The 12,576-nt window shown below is 30.3% G+C and overlaps 1 protein-coding gene across 2 annotated transcripts; it reads right to left on the bottom strand.

Annotated features, from left to right (window-relative positions):
* Window positions 1–430: 430 nt before the first annotated feature.
* Window positions 431–12,292, bottom strand: LOC130674443 (uncharacterized). 2 transcript variants are annotated; one of them, XM_057479768.1, is made up of 4 exons: window positions 11,796–12,292; window positions 4,973–5,522; window positions 725–902; window positions 431–664 (listed from the first exon to the last, which is right to left on the bottom strand). In XM_057479768.1, exons 2-4 carry the CDS (start codon window positions 5,069–5,071, stop codon window positions 510–512), a joined length of 432 nt encoding a protein of 143 aa, XP_057335751.1. In that variant the 5' UTR covers window positions 5,072–5,522; window positions 11,796–12,292; the 3' UTR covers window positions 431–509. The 2 variants fall into 2 exon arrangements, 1 of the variants encoding a protein (XP_057335751.1); XR_008991048.1 differs by lacking the exons at window positions 4,973–5,522; window positions 11,796–12,292 and adding an exon at window positions 998–1,170 and having other exon boundaries at window positions 433–664.
* Between the last annotated feature and the right edge of the window lie 284 nt (window positions 12,293–12,576).

Genomic DNA, 12,576 nt, shown 5'->3' with positions numbered 1-12,576 from the left:
ACCAAACCTGGCCCATGCTTCGTAGCCAGGTCTGGCCCAAATTTAATTATCAAGGACTGGCCATTAATTAAATAATTCAATACATAAATATATGCTTAAATGTCTTTTTTTATTAATTGTTATAAGACTGTAACAAAATAATTTTTAGTACATGTCATTCTTTAAATCAAATAATTAAATACATAATTATATGCTTAAATTAACGTTAAATTTCTTTTGTTATTAATTATTATAAGACGGTATCACAATAATTTCTAGTACATGTTATTTATTAAATTAAATAATTATATGCTTAAATTAACATTAAATTTATTTTGTTATTAATTATTAGAAGACGGTATCAAAATAATTTCAGATACAAGTCTTTTTTTAAATTAAGTAATTAAGTACATAATTATATGCTTAAATTAACGTTCAATTTCTTTCGTTATTAATTATTAGAAGACGGTATCAAAATAATCATGAATATATATTATTTTTTAAATTATAATGATCTGTATTTTTATGTTTTATTTATCGTTGTTTAATTCTTCCAAAATTTGTATATTTTTATTTCGCTGAGCCCGACAACCGTCTCTGTCTTTTACCCCCGATAAAAAAGTACTTACCGCAGTCAGTACTTTTATTTTTTCTTTAGAGGCATGATATTCAGCCGTAAAGAATCCTAAAATAATAATCATAGTAGTAAAATCATAATTAATATTTAAATAAAGCATAAACTTACTATCCAAAGCATTGAAAGTCTCAGTTTCTTTGAAACTTTTTTTTCTGAGACCTTTAATTAATTTACCAGCCCCGCTATACTGCAATTGTACTTCTTTTTTGATGATTTTCCCCATTATCTTATAGACATCATCTTCGCATTTGTTGCATCCGGCCGAGACCGTTTGAAAGATGTCAATCTGTGTCATAATGGGTGGATAGTTTAGAATATTTAAACCACTTGTAAATAATAATTAAATAATTCGTAAGTAATATTTGAATAATTTGTAAATACCAGTGCTTTTTTTTTCTCCTCATTGTTTTTCAATGATTCATCGAAGGCTATAAATTTTTCAACATCATCGAAAGGCAAATCTTCGCCGATGTTCTTCCACGCTTATTAATTTTTACTTTTGTATTTTTAATTAGGCTTTTGACCATCATCAATTCTCTAATAACCTAATGCTATACATCAGGGTGGCCACAAAGAAATGATTTCAATATTCCCTGATATTTCCCGGTTTTCCAGTAAAGTTTTTCACATTTTTTCCTGATTTAGAAATTTTATTTGATTCATTTAGATGTTCAAAGTTTTTATAATATTTTCATTTTTAATAATTAAATTTGATAATTAAATCATGCGAGAAATCATAAAAAATGGCCCAGCAAACGGGATCGCATTGAATCGCATTCAGTTTTCTATCCGATTCAATCCTGTTTTTGGAATGGCCGTCTTGTCAATCCGAATCAAAGCGATTCAATGCGACACGTTGATATAGGCTAAGTAGGAAATTTTTTTTACCGATTAACCCAAAATTCTAGATTACCGATAGCCGAAATTTAAAAATTTCAATATGATTATCGCATATGACTCAAAAATAATTGAGAGAAAAAAAATTATTTTAATACAGAGTGTAAATAGAAAACTTGTAGTAAAATTATAGCTTTTGCAATCATTTTAATGATTATGTCAAATTTTTTTAGTAAAATAATTCACTAAGCACGAAAAATTGAATGACTGTAAAAGTAATTAAGTTTAAAGGCATGCATTTATTTATTTAAAAAATACAAAGTATTGAACTTTGTTAAAATATAAATATTAAGGAGGATAGCCACTGTGAGGATTGAAAAAATAGGTGATTTTCGGGAATTTTTTTGACTGGGATAATAAAGAAATTTGGGGATCGGGTTTTTTTCGTTTTATAATGTATAGATTGAAGATAATTCTCCTAAATTTTCATCAAAAAATATTATGTTGTTACAAAGTTATAAGCATTTTTGTGGAGCAACAAAAAAATTTTCCCCACCACGATGTCATCTCTAACTCAAAAACGGATTATCAGAAACAAAAAAACCAAACGGTGATGTAATCTGTATGCATGTGGTTATCGTTGCACACAGGGGGTTTCGAAAATTTGGATTTGAAAAAAAATGGCGACATATTAAAAATTTTTTCATTATTTTTTCTCATTTTTTTGGATTCAAACAGCCCTAAAAAATCTTAATAATCAAAATTTTCAAAATCCTCTACGTGCAACTTTAGCTACTGAATAGACGAATACGGCATAAAAACAAATTGCGAATCGGTTCATATTTATGCAAATTACAGATGCCGCCAGTTCAAAAAAAGTAGTTTCGAGAAAAACGCGTTTAAAGTTTTTAGTCGATGCAACGGTCAGTTGACGCGCTGTCACAAAAATGACTATAACTTTGAAAATATTCGGAATTTTCATATAAAACTCTCGATACATATTTTAGAACATATACACTTTGATTTAATAAAAAAAAAAAAAAATTTTTTTTTTTTGAAATTTCACAGTGGCTATCCCCCTTAAAAATGTCAGATAGACAAATAGTCTAGTCGAGAAGTGAGTTTTCCGCGAAAAATCGTTAAGACACTCTCAAAAATATGGCGATTGGTGCATTGGATTCAGAATTTAATTCTGAGAAATGGGAATTTTTTAATTTATCCGCCATTAAAAATTTCATTTGTTACAAACAAAAAACGAAGAGACAAAAAGGGAGTCTCCGTTTTGTAGCTATAACTTCAAAAATATTAAAGATATCTAAAATTTAAAAAAAGATTCTAAAAGAGGAGAAAATTTTAGTAAAATAAGTCTCAACTCCCCGAGTTGTAGCTCCATTATTTATAATTTTAATTTAACGTTGAAAGTTGGGCTCCGCGCGGCCGTTTCGGTGCCTAGGCGTCGCCGCAAAGCAAAGTATGCAACACAAAATAATTTTTCTATAACATTCAATATTAATTTAAAAATCTGAATAAATTATAGTGTCATCTAGACACTTGAAGGAATATAGCCCTGCAAAAAAATAATTTTTCAGCTAGATTTTGGTTTAAGTTATTTAATTGTTAATTAACAAATTTTTCGGAGACTTGAGTTTTGTGTTGCATACTTTGCTTTGCGGCGACGCCCAGGCACCGAAACGACCACGCGGAACCCAACTTTCAATGTTAAATTAAAATTATAAATAATAGAGCTACAACTCGGGAAGTTGAGACTTATTTTACTAAAATTTTCTCCTCTTTTAGAATCTTTTTTTAAATTTTAGATATCTTTAATATTTTTGAAGTTATAGCTACAAAACGGAGACTCCCTTTTTGTCTCTTCGTTTTTTGTTTATAGCAAATGAAATTTTTAATGGCGGATAAATTAAAAAATTCCCATTTCTCAGAATTAAATTCTGAATCCAATGCACCAATCGCCATATTTTTAAGAGTGTATTTACAATTTTTTGCAGAAAACTCACTTCTCGACTACACTAGATGACAGTTCCAGAAAAATTGTCAAGGTCTTACTTTGACGTTTGACTGTCATCAAATTTTAACATTTTTAAAATTGTCTTTTCTAAAATTTACGTGGTTAAGTTTACTTAAAAAATTGCTATGCGATAAATTATTATTTATTTTAAATAAAATTATTGTAAAAAATTTATTTTTTACTTGTAATCTAATATTTTTTTCAAAATTGACCGCAAAATAATCTCTTTGGATTGACGATATAACTTTATTTTATTATAAAATATAAACGATAACAGTTATTATTTTTCATTTTATGAGAATATTTTCCTTTGAATAAATGACCGCGATAATTAAATAGTAATTCGATATTTCATTTCAATTATTACTACTTTAACGGCTTATGGTACACAGAAATCTTAGTTGGTTATTCAGTTTAACCTCTAAACTGCATGATCGACGGGGTCTTGAAAATCCTATACGATTCAATACTTTCCAACGCGATACAATAGGTTTCAAAAATAGTATTGAATTGCGTTGAATCACATTGAATCGCATTGGAAGCCAATGCGATTCCGTTTGCTGGGGGCAATAAATTAAATTAATATTGCCTACTTTTGATTATTCGATGCTAAAAATGTATAAGTTAAAATATTTATTAAGAAATTTTAGTATTTAAATAAATTCAAAATACTCTAGTTACAACAATCAAGGGATATTAAAAAAATTTCAAATTTTTTAGTAATTTTCAACAGTTTGTAACTTGAAGGAAAATGGTCGTACAATAAAAACAAAAAGTTAAACTGTGGCTTCAATTGTCTAGTTTTCTGATCTGGGTTTTTAAATTTTTTTATTATGCACGGTTCCGGAGCAATCAAAAATCAATCATAATTATCGAAAAAAATTTATTGAAGCTCGAAGACCGTTTTTAAGACGAGCAAAAATTTGGTAAATTTCTTTTTCGATAGTTTTCTTAGGATTACTCTGGAACCGCACACAATAAAAAAATTTAAAGACTAGATCAGAAAACTAGACACTTGAAGCTACAGTTTGACTTTTTTGTTTTTGTCGTATGACCATTTTCCTTCGAGTTACAACCTGTTGAAAATCACTTTCAAATTTGAAATTTTTTGAACATCCCTTAATTTTTATAACTAGTGTATAATTGAAAATTTTTTAAATTTTGAACTGTTACAATTTAATTCCCAGATATTTTTCGGAATTCCCTGACATTTCCATGATATTTCCCGGTTACATTAAATTCCCGATATTCCCGGTTCGTGGCCACCCTGTACATTTATATATAATTACGCTCAACTACTATTTACAAGCATTAAACAAATACAAAAATAGTAATGAAATAATAATGATAATTATTTTTTTTATTTTTATTATTATTATTATTATTACTATATTTATCTAATGTAAATTAATATTTATCACACGTAATTCTATATACATGTATCATATTTCACTAATAAAATTACATCTAATTAATAAAATAATAATAACTACCTTTGGGTTCCACCGATAGTGATTCTGGCACCTTCTCAGCAGAGTCAATTTCCAAACTAATCTGATTTGAATTATTATTCTCATTCTCAGCGAATTCATCAATTTCAGGTAGTTGTAAATTGGATTCTATGTAATCTGAAGACTGACCGTGGTCTAGCTGTTTTTTTGTAGTTTTCAAAGGAATTGGCTTTGCTAGAATCTGAGCCACTCTCGTAGTACTCATCATAATAGGTTGATGGTCATCGTTAAATTGTAAGTCACTCTCAGTGCTGTCAACATTCTTTTTCTCACCTCCGGGCGGAAAGCGTCAACCTTCGTCCCGCTGTGCAAAACGAAGTTGCCGCTTCCCGCCTCCGTCGAGGAGAAAAATAGTATACACTCCTCGGGAAGTAAATAAGAAAGCCTCAGATCACATGTTTGTTGACCTCGGCTTCGCCTCGGCCAATAATTACATGTGATCTGAGACATTTCTTACTTTACTTCCCTCGGTGTGTAATATACTATTTTTTAAAGGATCTCTTCAATCTACGGATCCCTTGATCATAATCTCCTGAAATGACAATAAACTACGTTACAAATGTTTCTGATAATAAAAACACGATCATCCCTCATATCCCTATCAACAACACTGAGTTTAATTAATTTCTTTGATTTTTAGACTAAGTCAATTAGGCTAAGAGCACCAGTACCCAGCCCCTAACCAGTATAGTCAGCCGGTCATGTACTTTAACATTGGCTCAAAATATATATAGATACACGGAAAGAATTTTCGTATGAATATTGCCATGTTATTTATTCTAAAAATTACTCTGAATCGAGTAATCTTGGGCCATTACGACTTTATACTATCGAATTACGAAATTTTACTCTTTCAGTGAGTAAAAATCTATCAGATTAATTTTTACTCACAATTGCGAGTAAAAATTACACCTAGCGGCTGTCTAAATAAATTCTCTCTAATTCCATTTTTACTCGTAGGTTATGATAAAAAGTTGATGATTCAATTTATAACATTTATATTGAATTACAATGAAATTTCCATAAAATAATCTAATAACCATCTAATTGCCTTAGAATATGACTTAAAATAAATATTTTGAAAAATAATAAAAAAAAATTACTCTTATTGTGTTGAAAAAGAAAAGATACAAATTTTTTTTTAATTTTAAAATAAATATTAAGTTATAGAGAAATACAGAGATCGTCTTTTTTCCAAGCCTACGTTTGTGTGCGTATATGTAAGTTGTCGTGGGCAAAATAAAAGACATTTAATTGAAGCCGATATTAACCGAAGATTAACGGAGACTACTGAAATATTACCCCGCAGTTTAGAGTAAAAATTACTCCCATAGATAAGAAAATTTATTCGAGTTATAAGCAGTTTTTCATCAAACAGTTAATGGGTTTAAAAGAATGGTATATTGGGGAGTAAAAATTAATCACATTGAGTAAAAATTAATAGATTAAGATGAGATATTCACAATAATCGATTAAATATAAGACTTTTAAAAAATTACTCAGTACTAGAGTAATACATAGTCTAGCAACGTTAATATTTAAACAAAAAATATTAAATTTAAAACAAAATATACCAACTTTTTGCAACGGCCCAGGATTACTCGAAATTACAGATTAATTTTTATTAAAAAATTCTTTCCGTGTATAATTTAACATGAAGTGGCTGGCTACTGGTTTAGGGCTGGGTACTGATTCTCTTACCCTACATGTGTGCAAATAAATGAAGATTTAAAATATAATTAACTGTAAGTCTGACGTTGATGTCAAACAGCTTTGACTTTAACAAAAAAAATAAAAATTTATGAAAAATCACACACTAATAAAAACTTATGATCCTGAAGTTAGAAGACAATTAAAAATTTTCGGATTATTTTTGACAAATCAATTACAATAAAAAATAAAAACTAAAAAGATTCATATGTAAAAAAAAAAAAAAAAAACAGGTGCAATTTCAAAAAATTTTTTTTTTTTTTAAAGGCCGCGGGACGATAAGTATACCGAATCGACCCCAGATAGGGATCGGGCTCATTTTTTCAGGGAATGTTTGTACCCATGAGATACTTCGATGCTGCGAGTTTCAGGTCTTTATCTATAACCACTTCGGAGTAAATCGAAAAATACTGAAAATTAGAAAAAATTGATGTTCTCAGAGCGTACTTATTCGATTGATTTGAAAATTGGATATGTTTTGGGAGTTGATGGTAGCTATCTGGAAAAAAAATAAGAGCTATTTCGGCTCACAAAAACCTAAAAAAAAACGAGTTTATATTTTTAATTCCAATTTTTAAGCATCTTACCATTACGACACAGTTATGAAAATATTTTTTTTGAATTCCTCATCCAATTTTCTATGAATCTATGGCCTTTCGAAATTTTAAAAAATGGTACTACATATTGAAAAAAAATAAAAACCATTTTTTGCTCAAAAATTGGGTTTTTCTAATAATTTTACTCTTGAACTTATAAAATACAAAACTTACTCGTTTACTAAGGTAGAGAAAACCATAAAAAAAATAAAATATCCTTACATTATTAAAATAATTTTTTTTATTTATTAATTTCAACGCTGATGTTTCATCCATAAACAATTAAAACTGCAATTAAATATATTAATCTACTACAAATGATAAATGAAATTGTTCTCCTAATTTGTGACTAGTCTTCGTCGCTATCTTCATCAATCACAGGAGTAATATTATCTTTATTAAATAAAGTGTTGAGTATTGCTGCTGGTCTGGGGATTTTAGCCAAATATCGCCCGTATGCTAAATAGAAAATAATTGCAGCAACGTGCGAACAACAACCGATTGTCCTCAATTCATTAGCGCATTCACAGCAATATCTTGATATTCCACTCCATCCAATAGTATCAGGTTTATATTTAATGAAACATCTGTACACTTTTCTATTAATATGACGAGATTGCACTTGAACCTTTAAAATATTGGTTTTATCTCTGACAAACTGGATAGTCATATTATCAGATTCGTCAATCGTCTCTGCTAGATATGATACTGCTTGTTTATATTGATAAGAACCGGTAAAGAAAAGTTTCAGGTCTTTCTCTGTCATTTCTGGAAAGTCGATCAAATCAGAGGACAAGATCGTTTCGAAAGGAAGTTTTTTTCGCTGCCAACCATTTTTATCGACTGCATCAGCAAGTGTATTATTAGTGTAATTTCGAGATTTAATCATTTCAACAATTTCGTCTGAGTACTCTTCATCAGAAATAAGACGTTTGTTGTACTGATTGTGAAGAAATGATGCGATTCTATAAAAATTACTGACTCTGGGTAACATTTTATTATCGAATTTTAGGTCTAGTAGACGATATTTTTGTTTCAGCATTCCGTGTACTGCTTCAACTACCCAACGAATCTTTGTGACGTATCTTGATGAATTAGATTCAGAAGTTGTTAACCGATTTCTTTTGCCTTTCAATGCTGGCATTAACACTTCATAACCTTTTTCTTCTAAGTGCGCCTGAACATCTCGAAACCCTCTATCAACAACAAAAACATCACCAGGTTCCAACAAATTGCTAATACCATCAGCAGTATCGATAATTTCTTTCAATATTTCTTTCATGGCAGGGCCCTAACATATCTACTATATATCCATTGGTAGTACCAACAGTAAATGGCTTACATAACGGTACTTTCTTCTGTCCAGAAAAAAACTTTCTCTGATAAGCGTTATTAGAGCTCTTTTGATGCCGAGCATACGTTCCATCGCAAATCAAGAAAAGCTTATCACTACGATCAGCAAACAAACTTTTCAAAAGTGGTGATGAATGATTTTCAATGAGGTTTTTTCGAGACATAGATCGAAAACCAAAGTACTGAGGTAATATATCTTTCTCAAATGATTGGATCACTTGGTCACAATATTTTGAAACCAGCATCTCATTTTCCAATTGTAAGGTCGCTGATATCAACCTGTTAGAGTTACCGGTACGTGACTTAAATAAGAATACAATGAGAGCTTGAATAACTGAACGGGAATCTGTATTCCTCATAGTTGTCAATAAGTCTCGCAATTCGAGTATGTTTTCACGTTGTAATCCAGTAAATATAAAAAGTTGCTCATCAGTTATTAGAAAATCATCCATTTTATCGAGAAGTGTCGAATCACATTCTGCAGCCAAACTTTCCATCATTTTAGACAATTGTGAAGATCTTAAGTTACTCCAATTAGAATAAACTTTCAAGTGGTTCAAATTCTCCGTATAAAAGCGTTTTTTTATGAGATGATCGCTGCAGCATCGATTCCCATTCGGAATAAAAATTCTTTTCTTTATAAAGCATTGCATACGGGCATCTTGAGGAACAACGACTAGATTTTGATTTGAGACAGAACATACACAACAATATCTATGAGTCGCAACAGTTCTCTTCATTCAAACTTCTATACATTCTTCTATTTCATCATCACAGGCAATATCTAAATGAATAGATGGATCATCAGTACTTGATTGAGATAAAGTCATCGTTGATAAACTCGATTCTGTTCTTTCTAAAAGATCACTCCTATCTGAAGGTAGTTCATCTTCCAACGATAATTCCTGATTCTCATCTTCAAGTTTGGATTTTTTATATTTTTTTACGCGACAATTCGAACAAAGAATATCACCAACTACAATCGGACACTCAAAAACAGTTGAAAGCTCTTCAGCTTCTTCGTCAGATTTTATATGTTTTGGAATATCCGGCATTTTTTTCAGGTACTTCGAACAAATACAACACTTTGGATTATTAGCTTCAGGGGTCGACATATTTTCACTTAAATAGTTATTTAAACAATTGAAAATAATTACTAAATATAGATAATAGTACAGCCAATTCTTTGGAATATCAAAACTCAGTAATTTTTAGGATATCTACCGATCTAGTGACTTTTCACAAAAAAAAAACAGTGTTACCAATTTCGAATTACAGTGCCATCCTGTGGTTGTTAAATTCATTCAATATTGGGCGGGAACGCTTAAGTTCTCTGAAACAACGTTGATTTACATAAACAATAGTAATGAATACTGATTTACTCATTACAGTTACTGATAGAGTTTTTAATAATAGTTAAGTACATTGAATGAAATTATTTTAATAATGTAAGGATATTTTATTTTTTTTATGGTTTTCTCTACCTTAGTAAACGAGTAAGTTTTGTATTTTATAAGTTCAAGAGTAAAATTATTAGAAAAACCCGATTTTTGAGCAAAAAATGGTTTTTATTTTTTTTCAATATGTAGTACCATTTTTTAAAATTTCGAAAGGCCATAGATTCATAGAAAATTGGATGAGGAATTCAAAAAAAATATTTTCATAACTGTGTCGTAATGGTAAGATGCTTAAAAATTGGAATTAAAAATATAAACTCGTTTTTTTTTAGGTTTTTGTGAGCCGAAATAGCTCTTATTTTTTTTCCAGATAGCTACCATCAACTCCCAAAACATATCCAATTTTCAGATCAATCTAATAAGTACGCTCTGAGAACATCAATTTTTTCTAATTTTCAATATTTTTCGATTTACTCCGAAGTGGTTATAGATAAAGACCTGAAACTCGCAGCATCGAAGTATCTCATGGGTACAAACATTCCCTGAAAAAATGAGCCCGATCCCTATCTGGGGCCGATTCGGTATACTTATCGTCCCACGGCCTTTATCGTTTCTAAAAAAAATTTGAAAATTATTAGACGTCAGCAAACTTCAGATCATTAAAAACTGTTAAAAAAAAATTTGTCTGTCGGTTGACCCTGCGGGCCAGCCCTAAAACTTCCCGCTGTTTTCGAGCTCCTCGAAAATACTTTTGGATGCCGTTCGTTTCGAAAAAAATAGTTTTTTACTATTTTTTCTCCAACGATATCTCTCAAACGAATCAACCGATTGAGACAGTTAAGGTGGCAATCGACGCGTTTTATCAAGTTCTAAAGCTGATCGAATTTTGAATTCGATTTATCAAGTCGTTTTTGAGATATTTCGAAAAAAATAAAAAAATTTTTTTTTTTTAATTCTTTCGACAGCGGTTCCTCTTGAACGAATGAACGGATTTTGATGGTTGACGTGGCATTCGACGCGGCTTATAAAGCTCTAGAGCCCAGTCCATTTTAGAATCAATCCATCGAGCACATTAAAAGTTATCCGAAAAAAACACTTTTGAAAAAATTTTATTTTTGGAATATCTCTGAACGAGCCCTACCGATCAAGCTTAATTTTCTTTCAGCTTCAAGATATTGACAAGCCGCGTCGAATGACACTTTAAAGTTCAAAATCGGTTCATCCGTTCAAAAGATACAGGTATTTACATACGTACGTACGTACGTATGGACATACATACATACACTCGGACATCATCGTGAAATTAGTCAGAATAGCTTCCTAGGACCTCAAAACGTCGACATCTGATGAAAATTCGATTTTCGTAAATCGGACCGAAACCAATAACTTCCCGAATTTTTGAAAATTTACAATTTTCTTAGCGGGAAGTTAGTAAAATTGACTTAGATAACCAGTTAAAAGGTCAACTACAAGATAATACATTGAGATAATAAAAATATTAAAAATAAAACGAGTGTGAATGTAGCAGATATCAGACAAATTTGAAATTATAATTAAATAGGGTAAATAATTGAAAAAATAATATTTATAAAAAATACACTTGTTAGTTTTAAAATTTTTTGAATGCGCATTTTTTTTCAATTTTATTTTATTAATTAATTACTCGATTTATTTATAATTTTAAATTTGTTTGATGTCTGCTACATTCACACTCATAAAATAAAGCAGTTGATGTACATCAATACTTACTTGCTTTGCTAATGACGTTGACAGGATACTTTATCCACGTTTTACCTGGTGCGTATTTTATCTCAATCCATTTTTGCAAATTTTCTTCTTGATGTTTTGGCGGCCAGTAACACACAGTTTCGTCCTCGGTCAGCCAACCAATCGGAACTACTTCTACCGCTTTTTTATCATTAATCCATTCCTCGAACTCAACTACTGCATATTCTTCCACATCATCCGACATATTTACTAATAAAATTAAAATTAATACACAATAGTTCAGAGAAAGACCGAAGATGTACACTGAAAGACGCTGCACGCACAACTGACTCTTAGAAACAAAGAACTGACTGCATGTAAGAAAAATTAACCAGTCAAGACCTGCTAACGATATATAGATATTCGACACTAGCGTAACGCACGAGTTCTAAAGAGTTCAGCGACTAATACCTTCTATTGTCTCGATATATATGTACAATCAGCGGCGGGTATTCATACCGTACCCGGTTACAAGCGTGCCTTGCACTTCTCTACTATTAGTACTCTACCAACATACAACTCTCTTAAATAGATTTCTATGCAAAAATATCAATACTAAATGTATTTATGATGCAAAATAATTCTATGAAAAATTATCTCTATGTAAACTTATTCTATTAAGTATAAATATATGTGAAAATAATTCATGTCCAAAATATCTCTATGCTATATATCTCTATGAAAATTAAGTCTCTACAAAATTTACTATAATATGACAGAATTAGGTGTTAACATATTTATATTATGGAATTTCTCCATAACT

The sequence above is a fragment of the Microplitis mediator genome, chromosome 9, assembly GCF_029852145.1.
Source record: "Microplitis mediator isolate UGA2020A chromosome 9, iyMicMedi2.1, whole genome shotgun sequence".
In the NCBI taxonomy this organism is placed as follows: domain Eukaryota; kingdom Metazoa; phylum Arthropoda; class Insecta; order Hymenoptera; family Braconidae; genus Microplitis; species Microplitis mediator.
The sequence above is the reverse complement of the archived record's forward strand: the minus strand, read 5'-3'. Positions and strand labels throughout refer to the sequence as shown.

Excerpts from the sequence above, each read along its gene's own strand:
- LOC130674443 (XM_057479768.1), bottom strand. The coding sequence starts at position 5,071 with ATGAATTCGCTGAGAATGAGAATAATAATTCAAATCAGATTAGTTTGG. Across the intron at positions 903-4,972 it reads ACTATCGGTGGAACCCAAAG|ATTGACATCTTTCAAACGGT; the intron begins GTAGTTATTATT and ends ATTATGACACAG. Across the intron at positions 665-724 it reads GACTTTCAATGCTTTGGATA|GATTCTTTACGGCTGAATAT; the intron begins GTAAGTTTATGC and ends TTATTATTTTAG.